Source organism: Tyto alba, unplaced genomic scaffold (genome assembly GCF_018691265.1).
Source record: "Tyto alba isolate M040663 unplaced genomic scaffold, T.alba_DEE_v4.0 Super-Scaffold_41, whole genome shotgun sequence".
NCBI classification, from domain to species: domain Eukaryota; kingdom Metazoa; phylum Chordata; class Aves; order Strigiformes; family Tytonidae; genus Tyto; species Tyto alba.
The window spans coordinates 9,610,633-9,625,101 of record NW_024881317.1 but is presented as its reverse complement, the minus strand read 5'-3'; the positions used below and the strand labels follow the sequence as shown (position 1 = coordinate 9,625,101).

Below are 14,469 nucleotides of genomic sequence, written 5' to 3'. Positions count from 1 at the left end.
CTCCTGGGCAGTATCAATTCAGACCTGGCTGATCTTCCACTATGGATTAAAAATTGGTTTTTTGCTTGTTTAAGAAGAAATAAGGATATGATGATTTTGAGCTCAAATGTCGCTCTTTGTATCATAAATGTTCTTCTAGGGAATGTCTGACAAATAAATCCATCTTGCATATGACTGTATCCAATTGCCTCAGGCTGTCACTGGAGCAATTCCCAACTGCTTAACAAATCCGTAACGCCCACATCCCGCGTGATGAGCAATTGTGATTTTTTTTTTTTTTTTTTTTTCCAGAACACACCGGTGAGGAGAACTGCTTCCAGGTCTAGGTAGACATGAACCTGAGTGGAGCCTGAACGCCATTAAAGCCACACTGACCCACAAAACTTTTAAAATATGACTGCAGTCAGGATTTTAATTCCACAATGCTGTTATGCCGGGATGTGACAGGCTTCCTACCCAGGTCTGGAAGGTAGGGATCTGCTTGCATATATGAAATCGCATAGTTTCCCTTCCCTCCCCTCCCTGCACATATGTTGTTTTGGGAAAGGAGTACAGAAGAAAAAAAGAAAACGTTTTGAAATATATCCTATGGGTTGAGATGAGTGGAAACATGATTAACCAGCATAGGAACTGGTATGGTTTAGACCAGCTCTCTGCAATCTATGTGGTCTATTATTACCTTATATTTAAAGTGACAGTGCCAAGATTGTCAGGTCTGGAAAAAACCCATGTGTTTTAAAGTATCTTGCATAGGTAAGAAAGATTGCAAAATTCAGCCACACTGATGAGCACAAGCATTAGAGTCTGTAACAGAGCTGGTATACTAAATAGGATGCCAACATATATCTGTCTGCTTGTGTACATAACGTCATAAAAAATGAATATATCCTCTCTTCTGTGGCAATCCCTCATGAAAAGAGGGCTGGGAAAGACAAAACAAACAGCAGAGCAAAGACCAAATGCTCAGGATGGATTCTTCATTGAAGTACCAAAGCCCTTTATCCCCAGGCCACAGTCCTGGACCGTTCTTGCACGACTGCCAGGCTGCAGGGTCTCCTGACTGCAAGAATGGTCAGACAAGACCAAGATAGGGGGACCAGGGCATCAAAACTAGATGATGCCAACCCCTTTGAAGAGACAGAGCTGCTGCCTGGTCCTGGCCCTCTGAAATCCACAGAGAGCCAAGCACAGAGTCACTTCTGGCACTGAATTATGCTGCCCACCACAAGCCAGCCCGGCTCCATCCCTGGGATGGTGAGTCTGCCTGCAGCACTCATCTATTCACAGAGGAGTTGGAGGAGGAGAATCTGTAATGAAACACATGGGGATTCACAGAACAGCATATCCTCAGGACTGCTAAACTGCCTAATAGCTGGAACCAGCGATGGCCCTTCTTCATCTGTTGGCTTTGCTTAAACCAGATTATGTTTTCAACAAATCTGAAGAAATTAAAAAGATATAACTCTACAGCTTGGTGCTGACAAGCTGGAAAAGAAGTAATTTTCTACAATTCAGCTATTCAGAGATAACTTGATCATTCAAGTGTGAAAGTTTGTAATTGTTTCTGCTAATTTTTTCTCCCCCGCCCTCCTCCCCCAAACATATGCTGTCTACATCGGCTGTGCTGGTAAAGAAGAGCAAAGCATCCAGCCAACCAGACTGTAGCCGGAGCGAGAGTGTTTCAATAGCACTGATGTATTTCAAAAACCAGACTGGGATCTACAAAACCATTCTGCTAACATTCACAGCACCTCCCCGTGGGGCTGAGATAGATGGTAGGATATGCAGATAGAGCCTCCTCCATCACGGACCAACTCTTGTTCAACCTGTAAGACACTTCCACATGCCCTTCCAAGCCTGCTTGTACTGCTGGGCACCAAGGAGATGAAAGGTGAGGTTGAGGCACTGGCCAAGTAAGTGGAAAATAAATAGAACAAGTTGTTCAGTCATTACAGAGATGGAAGACCACATTTACCTGGCAGACAGAGAAGAGCAGCACGTGGCTGTTGTACCCTTCCTCCCTTGTGTATGTAAGCACATCATTGCCATGCAGCAGCCACAGCTGACTGCTGGGAGACACAAGACGTACTGGATATTCACATGGGAACAAGCTTGTTCCCTCCCTGTGCACTGGTGTATCCGCAGGCAGATCCCTACGTGCAGCGGTGCTAAAGGGTTTTTAGGAAATAATAGCCAAACATCATGCCCATGGTAAAATGAGGGAGCTAGACTTTCTCAAGAGGGACCAGTCCTGGTGAACACATGCAAATAACTCCTTTCACATTTGGGGACCATCTCTTGCTGGTCCTCAGATGCATGATCTAGGACAATGGTACATTCTAGGAATAAGAAATTAATCTGGAGGCAACTGCCTCAGACATAACCCTATTACAACACCTAGATCTGTTCAGTGCCCGTAACTGTCTCCACACTGCCCAGCCCACTGAAATGCAATTGCAATATCTAACAGCACAGAACACCACCAAACGCCTTCTAACACCTACTCCACTCCATGACTCTGATGAGCACGAACATTATGCTGGTGCAGCTCTGACAAGCTGGACCTGCAGAGGAGGTTTCCCTCTCTGGCAGTGCTGGTGCACAGACAGATTCAGGCGAGCAGTCAAGCTGCGAGCATCTTGGAAAGCCAGGCCCTTCTGGCCAGCCCCAAGAAATATATTCTCCATGAGCAGTGACTTAATGCAGGATAGCAGTCACAGCGTAGAAACGTTACCAAGTTTATGGGGAGAGCAGAAGGAGGGAAGGCATATGATTTATATAACCTTAAGAATATAGCATTTTGGAAAAAAAAAATATTTATATTCCTACTGAAAATGCTGACTTTTTGACAAAACAGATTAACCTAGACCTGAAACCATTAGATTCAAGCTGTCACTTGAATTTTCTGTGCAAGCTACTGCTCAGATGCCATATGCTTTCACTCTGCTCTCTGGGTAAAGCTTTCTGCCTGGCATATCCTTTCCATAACTTGCTTTTCCCTTCCAGTAGGAGAAGGGGCTGCATGATCACTCTGGTGTTTCATAGGAAACATCACCCAGCCTCAGTCCTGGGGGCAGAGGCAAGCAGAAGGATGCAACACTTGAACCACAGCTCCCATGAGATTGTGTGATGCTATTTTGAAGACAAAAATCTCCAAGAAATGGATCTCTACTTGAAATCTCAGATTATTTTAGAAGAAAGTACATTTGACTGAAAATGCAATTTTTCATCAAAGATCAGTACTGATGGAAATTACCAGGCAGTTCTGATATTCTGCAGGAGGTAACTTAGTGTGAAATAACACTATACAATACAATAGCCAGAATGTCGGGAGGAAAAAATCAAATCCATCCTTGTTGGACTTTCACAAGAGTACTTCAGGAAAGACTGGGCTATGTTAGTAGTTCCGATAACATTTTTTTTTTCTTTTTCTCCACAAAAAAAAAAAGTATCCATACTTAATCCTCAGCCTTCCTGACAGTCCTGACTCTTTTCCACCAAATGAAGTCAAACTGTAATGTAAGATCTCTTGGCTGGTGAATTAGAGTGGTAATAGAGTCTTTTAGGAGTAATAGACCTCTGATTAGGCCAGGTGAGCATTACAAGCCTGACCCCACACCTCAGTGATTTCTTCACGAGCCCAGACTCACTGGTCCATCCTAAGGATGTGACTGGTAAATACATGTGATGTTTGCTTGGTTTCATTCACTTTGTGTCATCAGCTTCTCTTCCATCTCCCTGCTGCAGGACTGGCTATTATAGTAATTTCTGTGCTTTCAGGAAATTTAAAAAAAATCTACTATGCTTGAGCTTAAAATAGACTAGAGGGCCTAGATGATTTATCCTGGTCTTGTAGGATCTAGGAGGTGGTGAGATTGGAAAACAACTTGAAAAGGAGTAAATTGAGACAGAGAAGGAACTGTGAACTTCAAAAATAAAAGGTCTTCAGTTCACCCCATGAAAAATTTGCAGGGCACAAGAGTTCAGGACTCTCTGGGACACCTACTCACAGCTGGCACAGCACAAGGCTGCAAGAACACGATGCTCCAGCCAGATGTGAACTGCCACTGAAATATCCCTGCCAGCAGCATCAGCTCACTGGAAATGAAACCAGGCAAACTTGGCTGTGTAGATAAAACCTGCAGTTGGTATTTCCTCACTGCATTAATGTACTTAGAGAGCAACCATTTGATACCTAAGTTTCACCCAGTTCTCCCTATGGTTCAATATCTTCTCTTTCCCATCTCTCTTTTCCAAATGCAGCAGGGATCAGTTCTCAGACTGATTATTTCATTTGATGTGAAATACACTTTTTTGTTGTTGTTTGTTTTAAAGAGACATTCCTGCTTTTTTACAGTAGTAACCCTCAGCACTTCTCACCTTGATCAAAGGTGGATGTCAGGAAAAGTTTTCCCCATCCCTGGGCAGTGACTCAATTTCACAAGTCAGGTCAGTTCCTCTCCTTCAGCATCACTATTCAGAAGCGAACTCGCAGAGGCAGAAGGAAGTCAATCTCTGCTGAAGCCCTTTTGGTTATGGATTCAGATGATAAGGACCTTCAGCTATGCAGACATCTGCATCAAATAAGATAATCCTTGTACTAATCACAATCACCTGTACCTCTCTGGGTTATAAAACATCCACATTAAAAATTATATTGCTCCTAAAAATATTATATTGCCTGAAGAACCTATAAGTACCAGAGATTAAATATTATGGAAAACAAGTACGCATAATTTTCACTTTGCTTTGTGCCAGTGAGAGATGGGGAATGTTTGGACAGAGAGGAGAATTGGGATAGAAACAGTCTGCTCTGCCATTTGTCTGCTCTTTCACACTAGCAGAGGAAGAGAAATATTTTTATGATTGGGAACTGCTGAGACAAGAACAGTGTCTGTACCTCTTAAGAAATTATATTTCACATGGATAGTGTTCATTCACCACCACTTCTCTTTGTTAACATCTCTTTTTATTGTCTAAAATTTAGAAAGAAGCATTCATGGGCTAGATTAAGGTAGAGAGAAGGTTTCTTCTGTTCACAGCTCTCAGTTACCTGAGCTATGACACTCCCAGCAGGTTTGTTTTCCCACAAGAATATAGTACAGAGATTTTCTGTTTCCAGTTCTACCCCTGAGTTTCCCTGTACTCAGGAGCAGCAACCACTTGTATCTGACACCATGTTTGTTTTGCAGGTGGTTGATGATGTTAGGAGTAAATATAAACCCAGATGAAGAGTGGCAGAAGCAATGGAGGGACCAACCCCAGAGCCTGTGTACGTTGATGTGGACAAGGGACTGACATTAGCATGTTTCGTCTTCCTCTGCCTCTTCTTGATTGTGATGATTATTCGCTGTGCAAAAGTCATCATGGACCCTTACAGTGCCATCCCTACGTCTACATGGGAGGAGCAGCATCTAGATGACTGAAAGGACTGCACTAGACAGAGCCATAAAATGCTGCAATCCAGGAGGCCTTTTCTCACCAGGAAGGCTAACACACAAACAGCGATTTTCAGATATGCAGGGCAACAGCAATATGTCTAAGAGTACATAACATAAATGATTCTTGCTCAACAGACAGAATATCATCAAGCCATTCTAGAAGCACAGTTTAATACTATGCAGCAACCCTTAATTTACTGAAAACAGTTATCATTGCAACTGAAGTAGCACAAGACTCTCCAAACTTTTCCTAATATAACCCTTGGTCTAGCACAGTTTGTCCTCCCCTCAATATCCCCCACAAATCCAAGGTAACCATCAGAATTTGGAAAAGCAACAAGAACATTTTGTCTTTCCTGGAAATAGATTGCTTCAAATATGTTCTTCAGTGATTATATTTGCATTTCAAAAAAAGGCCCAGACTTTATAATTTTTGTATCCCAGAGCATCACCAAGTAGAAGTGTTAAAGCACCCCTGGTTAAGTATGGTTATACAAGCAGATTTATTCTTGACTCCCCTGGTTCTGCACATATACTCTCTACCCCACTGCAGCATATTTCCAGTGATCAGGATGCAGAAGCACTCAGACTACAGTTCTCAAGGGGGTCATAGACTACTGTTGACCCTGTAGCACCATCTCTCACGGAAATTTATTATTTACCTTTTGAAGAGTAGGGATTGAGGGATTCCCATGTCCTCTGTTCCCCAGATTCTAAGGTTTCCCCACAGCTGCCTTTTTTAGTGACTATATGTTTGGTTTATGGGATTGTAAGGAATTGCTGAAGCAATACAGAGTAGGTACTACAACCACAACAAGCATCATGAGCAGACAAGACTTAAAAGCACAAATCTGCAAGAAAGGCATTTCACTGTTTCTCCTTTTCCTTACCATCCTACCTGACCTTTGGGTTCTTGCTGTAAGGCGATGCACAGTGGGTGAGAAAGGTTGAACCAAAGGTTGTAGACTTTGTAGGCTAGTCTTCTCAGTTCTGGTAGATTTGTTTGAAGATCATACAAGTCACTTCTTTATGTGCCTAAGTCTACTCATTGGTGAAATGGGTACAACAATATTAACTCATGTAACATTATTTTGTATGTCTCATAATACCAGAAAGCACTTGGAGACCCTTAGAGAGGGACACAGAAATAAGGTAGTAATTTACCACTCTTCCTTGTGAAACTAATGGGGAAGGTCTGAATCTTAGTAGACAGAAAGGGAAGTTCTCCCCAGGCAGGGAACTTGTCCAGACCACCATTTACTCTCTCATTAATATTGCAGTACTTTGATTTATGCCAATGTCATCTGGCTTTGTTACACATTCCACTGATTTCTGAGAACCATCTGGATGTAAGGTGCCCAGCACTGTGAGTACAGAGATCCCAAAATAGCAGGTTATGAGGCAGGTGGGGATTTTTGCTAATCTCTGTGGTAGGAGATCCCATTCAGGAGGCAGGAGTTTCGAGGACTGGCTTTAATCCTGCTATTCCCTAGCAAGAGGCCTCCACTGCTTCAATTACCCACTGGAGATTGCTCATCAGGCTGTTAATTAGCTTCAGTTTCTGCTAGTCTGTTAATCACCAGTAACTGAGGACTTTTTCAGATGTGAACATTAATGTTCACCATACTTTGAGCAAACACATTGGTCTCTTATTCATGAGTGTGTGTATCCGTACCAAGCTTCTAACTCAAAGAATCTCTAGCTCAAAGATTGCTTCTGTTCCCTGAGCTGAAGTTTAAAACCCATTTTTTGTCATTAAGTCTTGTACCCTGCCTTGATACTAGTGAGGCTAGTTACAGAATAAACAAAATAAGAAAATAAATCTATTTCCAGGCTAGAGACACTTTTAGTTTGCAGGTCACCTGGCTGTGTTCACAGCTGATGCAGGGCAATAATGGAGCTTGTCATGACACCTCCCGATGCCAATACTCCACTCAGTGTTCATCTGCATGCAGAAAACTCTGGCTTTGTCATGCATCACTGATAAGCCCCTGCTCAGCTAAGGACTTACACATGCGCTTAAGTTTAAGCCTCTGAGCAGACTGCCTGACTACACAGGGACCAGGCCGGTCATGTGCTGTGTCCTTGGCAGGGCAGGGAGGGCAACACGCAGTCCTCACAGGAGCAAAGCCTATGCAAGAACAAAAGGTTACAAATGCTGAGTAAGCAAATTAACAGGTTTGCTTTGCAAGAATGTTTGCCACGGTTTTTCCCCCCCCTTCCTCTGTTTGTCCATCTGCAAAAACCATTTTATGGATTTTCATGAAAATTCTAATGCAAAGACTCCTATGGATAGAACTATTTTCTAATAAGAAGGCACTTGACTTCCTGGCATAGCCTGTCAAGTCCATCCTTCTGTTGACAGAAAAGGTCTCCATAAACATCTCCATATTCATGTCCAATCTTTTCACATGGCTGTGTAAAGTCAATAAGAATGTTTTTATACAGATAATGTAAATGCATTCTCACTTCTGCCTTCCCCCACTGGTTACAAGCACACAACCTCACCACTCTAATCAAAAGCAATACTAACCAACATGCTGAAAGCAGAAATTTTGTCCTACTCGCATTCAGTTGCCGGGATTTGCCCACCCGAGGTGCATCATTGCAGCTCCTGCCTGATGCCGAGCCCGCCAGCCCTCTCAGCAAAGCTGCGCTCACAGCCAGGGGAAGGGCTGTTTTACCAGGGGCTGCACCGCTGGGCTTGGTAGTGATTTCAGCTGCATGCAACAAGTGCCTCTGCTAGTTTTTGTTCTTTTTTAATCATTATGCCATACTACCAGCAATTGCACTCAGAGGAAATAATTCAAACTTGTTGCAAGTGTATTTATCTAACAGAATAAACAGCTTCAACATGGAAAACCTTCTTGTTGTCTCTGTTGTGGTTTGCTTATAGTTGCCAGGACCTCTTAGAAAACACCCACAACACGATTTTCAATATATATATATATTCCTGACAGCTCTCCTTTGAAAGTGAGAGGAGAGAACTGCTCCTCGTGTAGCAACACCACTGCAGACTCCCAGGAGTTCAGGACAGAGCTGATGGAGCTCCAGGTATTCCTGGGGCTCTGCTGGAAGGTCAGCCCCCTCAGAGTGGCTATTTCTGGTTACTGCCTTAGTCAGGAAGAGCACTGAGCTGAGCTTCAGTTCAGCAGGAGACTGCAGCATGCTGTATTTCAGCAATTCATTATCAGTAACAAATTGCATACCAAAAGAAATAGGACCACTGAGACTGGAATCCCCTCCTGCTAGCAACTGAAAATGAAGAGTGTGGAGCATCTGTGGGGTCTCTTTGAAGAAGCCACAGAGTATGGGATATGCCGAATAAAAAGTGCCCAGGGAACTCCTCTGATGAAGAGACAAATTGCTAACACTTTCATCTTGCAAAAGGACTCTGTTGCCTGAAAGCTGGGTGCTTTATTTATCTGCTTGTCCCTGCAGCGAGTCTTCTGGCAGAAGGACCTTTATGCCCAAAACCCCGCTGATAAATCATTAACTCTCTCCTAGTCAGAAGCAGAGGCTGGAGTCTTTATTCTGTTTTCAGAGCAACTGCTATGACTACTATCTAAGAGTAGATCTGAAGAGAAGCCAACAGTAGCTGAATTTGGGCAGAAGCCCTGGAGAACTGTGACACAGGGACTGATGCTATCTGGGGAACCGCACAAGCAATGCTGCTGTAGCCTCTGCCATCCAAATGTGTCCCCAGCTTGCTGGGTCATTACAGGTCTCGGCAGGTAACTTCAATCCACCTTACTAGAGTGCAGAAGTCAACACAGGACTTCGATGGGGAAAATGCTGTGCTCAGACTCCAGAAATCTCCATGGCACACATAGGGAGGGTGGCGAGGGCAGCAGACCTCAGGTATTTAGCTGATTCACTTTAGAAGCCGGTGCTCTAGGAAACAGAGTGTGTATGAGAGATGAAGGCAATGAGTTTTCAAGACAGCCCCAGATTAAGCTTCCATGGAGCAAGACTGATGCTGGTCCCCTGTGCTATCTGCAGCTTGCATGCAGTCCCCCACTAACGTGCAGTGATAAATGAGCCTACAAAGCCTTGAGTTTCTCCACTCAGAGCCCCAAGGGCAGCAGTGACACCATGACCTGCATGTGGACTGGGCAAGGAGTCACCCCAAAGGAGCAGCCAGCCCTGCAGTTTTGCACCTTTGAGGCCAGCTGGGCAGCACATGGAGTGCCAGCCATGCACAGCTCCCCTGCTCCGCACCCAGCTCAGCCCTGGGCCGTGGTGGTGCTGGATTTGCACCAGACCTCAGCACAGCAGCACCGTTGCAATGGCTTCAGCTGAGCTGCTCACGGTGTGGAGATCCTGCTAACTGCAGGCTAGAAAATTTAAATTCATCTTCTCTCCTTCCTTACCCCCTCTGACCTTGTCAAGCCAGGCTTCAAACCACTTGTATTAGCTGTCCTGTGGTTTTGCATCTCAGGTGATTTGATTTAAATAAAGGACATTAAATAACCAAATTTTAGCCACATCTTAATGCTGCAATGGGAATTCTTGTTTTCAGTCAACATTCTTTTTCATTTGCACTTCTTTAATTTTTTAAAAACTGTTTGCGTTAAAAATGGTTGATACCCTTTGACCACTACTGCTTCTTACTAACCAGGAGGATAACACTGTTCACACATACATTTTTAAAGCAATACATGGTTTAAGATTCCTGGTTTCATTTATTCTCAGAGTTCAATTAAATCCTCAATGGCATTAGGAAATATTGAATGATGCACTTCTCAGTTACAAAGCTCCATGTTTTGTGCTGGGACTTGGCCAGGCAGCTCCCAGAGGGAAATTGGAAATCAGAAATCAATCAAAAACGTATTAAAATTGCATTAAGTATGCTGAAGCCGAAAGGAAAGCCAAGTTTTTTGAAACATATTTTATATTTAAGACTAATTGGATCCCTCGAGCAGCAGCCGTGCTGCGTGTGCAGAGCAAAGTGCCTGGTAGGGGCAAGCGGGCAGCAGAGCTGGGCACCCCACGAGCCCCCGGGGTGAACCCCAGAGCCACCCCTGCAGCAGGGTCCTGGGACGCGGCAGCTCCAGGGCATCTGTTGCTCTGCGGGGCCACAGAGCTGCCGGTCCTGAGCCCTGAAGCACATCTGCCCTGGATCCAGCACACTGCAAGGAGGGGGACAAGAAACCTTCCCTGCACTGGCAGCTCCCAACCAGTCCCTTAATATTCACTGGCAAAGATGTCGATCTTACAAGCTGACCCAATGGGTGCTCAGCTGCCACCAGAGACTTCTGCTCCTGCAATGTTTCCCTTATAAATTACCTTTGTCTACTCCAGCTCTATAACAGCTACCCGTTAGGTAACACGAAGCAGAATAAAAATTAGAAGGCACAGGTCTATAATTAAAACTTCATGGAAAATCAAAGACATTTATAACAGAGAAAGTGTTGAAGTGAAGATGTTCTTGGGAACGGGGGGATGTGAAAAAGAGGAATAGCTCACAGCAGATTTGTATGGGGCAGCATGGTGCCAGTACTTCAGCATGTCCCTCACGTACTTCAAAAACCTTCAATCAGTTTTAAAATTCCAGAAGTGATCCATTTCTTTCTCTCCAAGCAGCAACTGTGTGGGCATCCTGAACAGAAGCAGCAATCAAGCCTGAGAAACGGCCTCCTACCTTACCACTTAAACCCCAAACCAGTGTGAATATCACCTACCAGCTCTGTCCCTCAAAGTCACTACCTTCACCCTAAGTAACTACTGAAAGAGCATTTTACTTTGAATTATTACTGCCTGGTTAATGAAGGAATAACGAATATTGCTGACGCAAACGTTTCCATCAAAACTGGTTGTTGGTTTGTTTTTTTTTTTTTTTTCCATGATATCGCATCCATCTCTAATTAGAATCTCTACAGAAAACTATTTTTGGTGAAGAATGCCAGCATTTCACACAGAAAACCCATTGTTTCCTTTAAATTTTGAAATGTGCTTTAGGGTTTTATTTTGTGCTTTTCTTTTGACACTTAATTATACCAACAGTGCTATTATAAATTATACCCAACTTTTTCATTACACACCAACCACACGATGCTTTGATCTACAAGCAAATGCATCTCAAACAGTATCAAACAAAGGCTGCCCTTAGTTTTATTACCACCAAAACAACAAAATTGGATGAAATATTACCAGGCAGTACAATTCCTTGCATTTACGACCACCCCATGATAAGGCAGTACAACACAAAAGCACCTCCTGCATCCCTCCACCACCATTCATGCAACATCCCAGCATTACTCACACTCAGGATCGCTGTGCTCCAGCACCGGTCACGGCTGGGAACTGCTGACCTCGCTTGAGTGTGAAACACCCGGCCAGCCAGAAGGATGCTCCAGGCAAGCCTAAGAGCTGTGGTTTCCATTTGGATTTACATTTCTGTTTCCTCTGCTCAGGAAAGTAGAGCCTCTCTTCCCACATGACACTGTGTGACTCTGAACGAGGCCTCCCAAGTGGCTGACACAGCAAAAAGGTTTTATTTTTCCCCCAGGCTTCTGAAGATCCAAAGAGGAATTTCTCCCCCTACACCCAGGTCACAAACCTGGTGCTATGACAGGGCAGAATAAAAGGAGATCTGGGTTCACTTTTTTATTTTTAACTTTTGCTGGAAGCCAGGTTATAAGCAAACTAAGGAACAAACGGATTTAAATCAAATTAAAATAAGTAACCTCTAGAAGCAGAGCACCATGCTCAAACCTGATTGCAGCAAAAGCTTCCAGAACTGGAGGGGAAGTTCTCTGCAGAGAGGGTCAAGCCCACTGAAACAGCACTTCAAAATTAAACTTTTAAGCACCAGATCTGCATGTTGAACTGAGAACACCCAAGCCGAAGCACCGTCCTGCTCTAAGAGCCACCTCCTCTTTTCACCCCGTTCAGCTTCATCCCTACCCTGTAGACACCTCCCCCCAAAACCAAAAAGGAGTCCCATGACCTTCAGTTTAAAGGCCAAGGGTGCAAAGTGGCCACAGCTGCCCCAGTGGAAGTGGAGCAAGTGGGAGGTGCCCAGAACACCCGGGTGTTTCCCAAACCTTGTGTTGGAGGCTGCTGTGGCTGTGGTGCAGCCAGTCCTAGGCAGCAGCAGTGCTGTTTTAAGGACAGCACATTGCAGTACCAAGATACCCTTCACTTGCTCCTCGACACGGGGTACCCTGGCAGGGGTGAGAATCAGCAGTGCTGGTGGCTCTGGGATCACTGAGTTGGGCGAAGGCAGCCCAGCTATGGGCCCCACTTCTCCCCAGTGCCTACCCGAATGAAGCCCACTGCCTTCTCCTGGGGGTGAAAAGAAAGTGGCCTTGGGCATAAAAATAGTTTATCTCCATTTTTAGCACCTCCTGGCATTTTGGCCCCCATCCATGCAGCAGGCGGCAGATATCTCTGAGCTCAGTCCTGAGCGAGGTTTTGGACTTTCTCCAGCTCACCTCTGAAACCTGCTCTCAGAAATGTATCTGAGCTCCTTTCCAGAAATTCTCCACCTTCTGGGAACCTGGGACTTCTCCAGATGTCCCCAGACTAGAGAAGCTCAGCTCTGCCACCCTGGGATCACCGAGGGGACCTTGTGGCCCCGGGATGGAAAGCCACCCTGTTCCCTCAGGGCTGGGGCTGTGGGTGGCAGCCTGGCTCTGGATCAGGACCCAGCTTTGGTGGGGGTCTGTAGCTGGGTGCCTCCATCCTGCCAGGGTTTGGTTTGCAGCAGGGCTCTCAGCACCACTGGCCTTCCTGCCTGTCCAAGAAAGGAGCCCAATTTCTACCTGCAGCATCATGTTGTCTCTTTGGGAGAAGAACTCGTTGCCCATGTACAGGACTCACCTTTACCTTGCACAAAGCTAGGGAAGAGCACTATGGATTGAACAGTTTCTATAAGTATTCCTGCACCCAGAAAGCATTGACACAGTGGTTCTTGCTGGCTGCAAAATTTCTTGCATCAAGGTCGAAACCCATGATGAATGACATATTGCCCCAACATCAGCTCTTGTCTCCCTGTGGGTGCACCCCTCTCCTCAGACATTGCTTTCCAACACATCAAATATGGCAACGTGCAATGTGGATGTTGCTTCTGTGGAGAAATTTTTCCGCTGGATAAATGCTTTCTGTGTCCTCCTGCAGCTGCCAGGACTAAATCCAGGCTGTGCTCAGAGGAATCGCATGAGTTGTTTCTAAGTCCAAGATGGAAGGTGTCAACTTGTGGTTGTCCTTTGAGACACACAAAAGAGAGCACAAAGCATCCTATAAATGGACAACTGAGTCAGAGTACATTAAATAAATATCTACCTATTAGTTCAGCTTCCACAAGAGCCTGAAGGGGAAATAGCTTTTCCTTTATAAATAACAATGAGACACTGTTTTTCTGGCCAAATCATACCTCCTGGTGACAGTGGAATGTCTTAGGCTAAAAATTTAAATTGATTTGAGGATGGTCCTCCAAGTATCATTCTTTAAAGGGACTATTATTATTGCATACTGGAAGAGAGCCCATTTCAGTGAACATGCCCTGTTAGCAGTGATTTATCTGCACTGCCACATTTTTTCATTAATCTTTATTTCAAATTAATTTTTCTCTCCTGCATGGCCAAGAGGTTCACATTCCCAAACAGCACTGGGTGCTCCCCAGGATAACATCAAATACCCACATGGCCCACATCAGCAAAACTACCTGGCAGACCTCGGGAAGAGCAACGGGGCAGCTGTGGGAAAGCAGCAGCCTATTCTCATCCTGCTGTTACTGCAGAATGCCAGCAGCCTCATCAGGCTCGTCACTTTGAGGACCAAGCAAATATTTAACAAGTTCCCCTTGCACTGTACCAGAGTTCATTATCTGGTCTCCTGAGCTCCTTCAGTCAGTAATATCCTCTAATTGATGTGATTTGGCACTTGGCCATAGAGTTAAATTGATTTGTAGACCAGTGGGAGACAGCAGATGCCCTTTACACTTGAGAAAAGTGGCATGTGGCTTTGTTTACTGCCTGCTGCAAGGGGATGCCACAGCAAAAGATGCCTTTTAGGAGCGTAG

General features: G+C 44.7%; 1 protein-coding gene across 1 annotated transcript in view; it reads left to right on the top strand.

Moving 5' to 3' along the window:
* Positions 1 to 8,280, top strand: part of CTXND1 (cortexin domain containing 1) — a 34,074-nt gene extending 25,794 nt beyond the window's left edge. Inside the window, exons 2-3 of the mRNA XM_032983014.2 lie at positions 292 to 469; positions 5,193 to 8,280. Coding sequence (XP_032838905.1) covers positions 5,247 to 5,426 — 180 coding nt within the window. The 5' untranslated portion in view covers positions 292 to 469; positions 5,193 to 5,246 and the 3' untranslated portion in view covers positions 5,427 to 8,280. The remainder of the gene's footprint in view (positions 1 to 291; positions 470 to 5,192) is intronic.
* Positions 8,281 to 14,469: the final 6,189 nt, after the last annotated feature.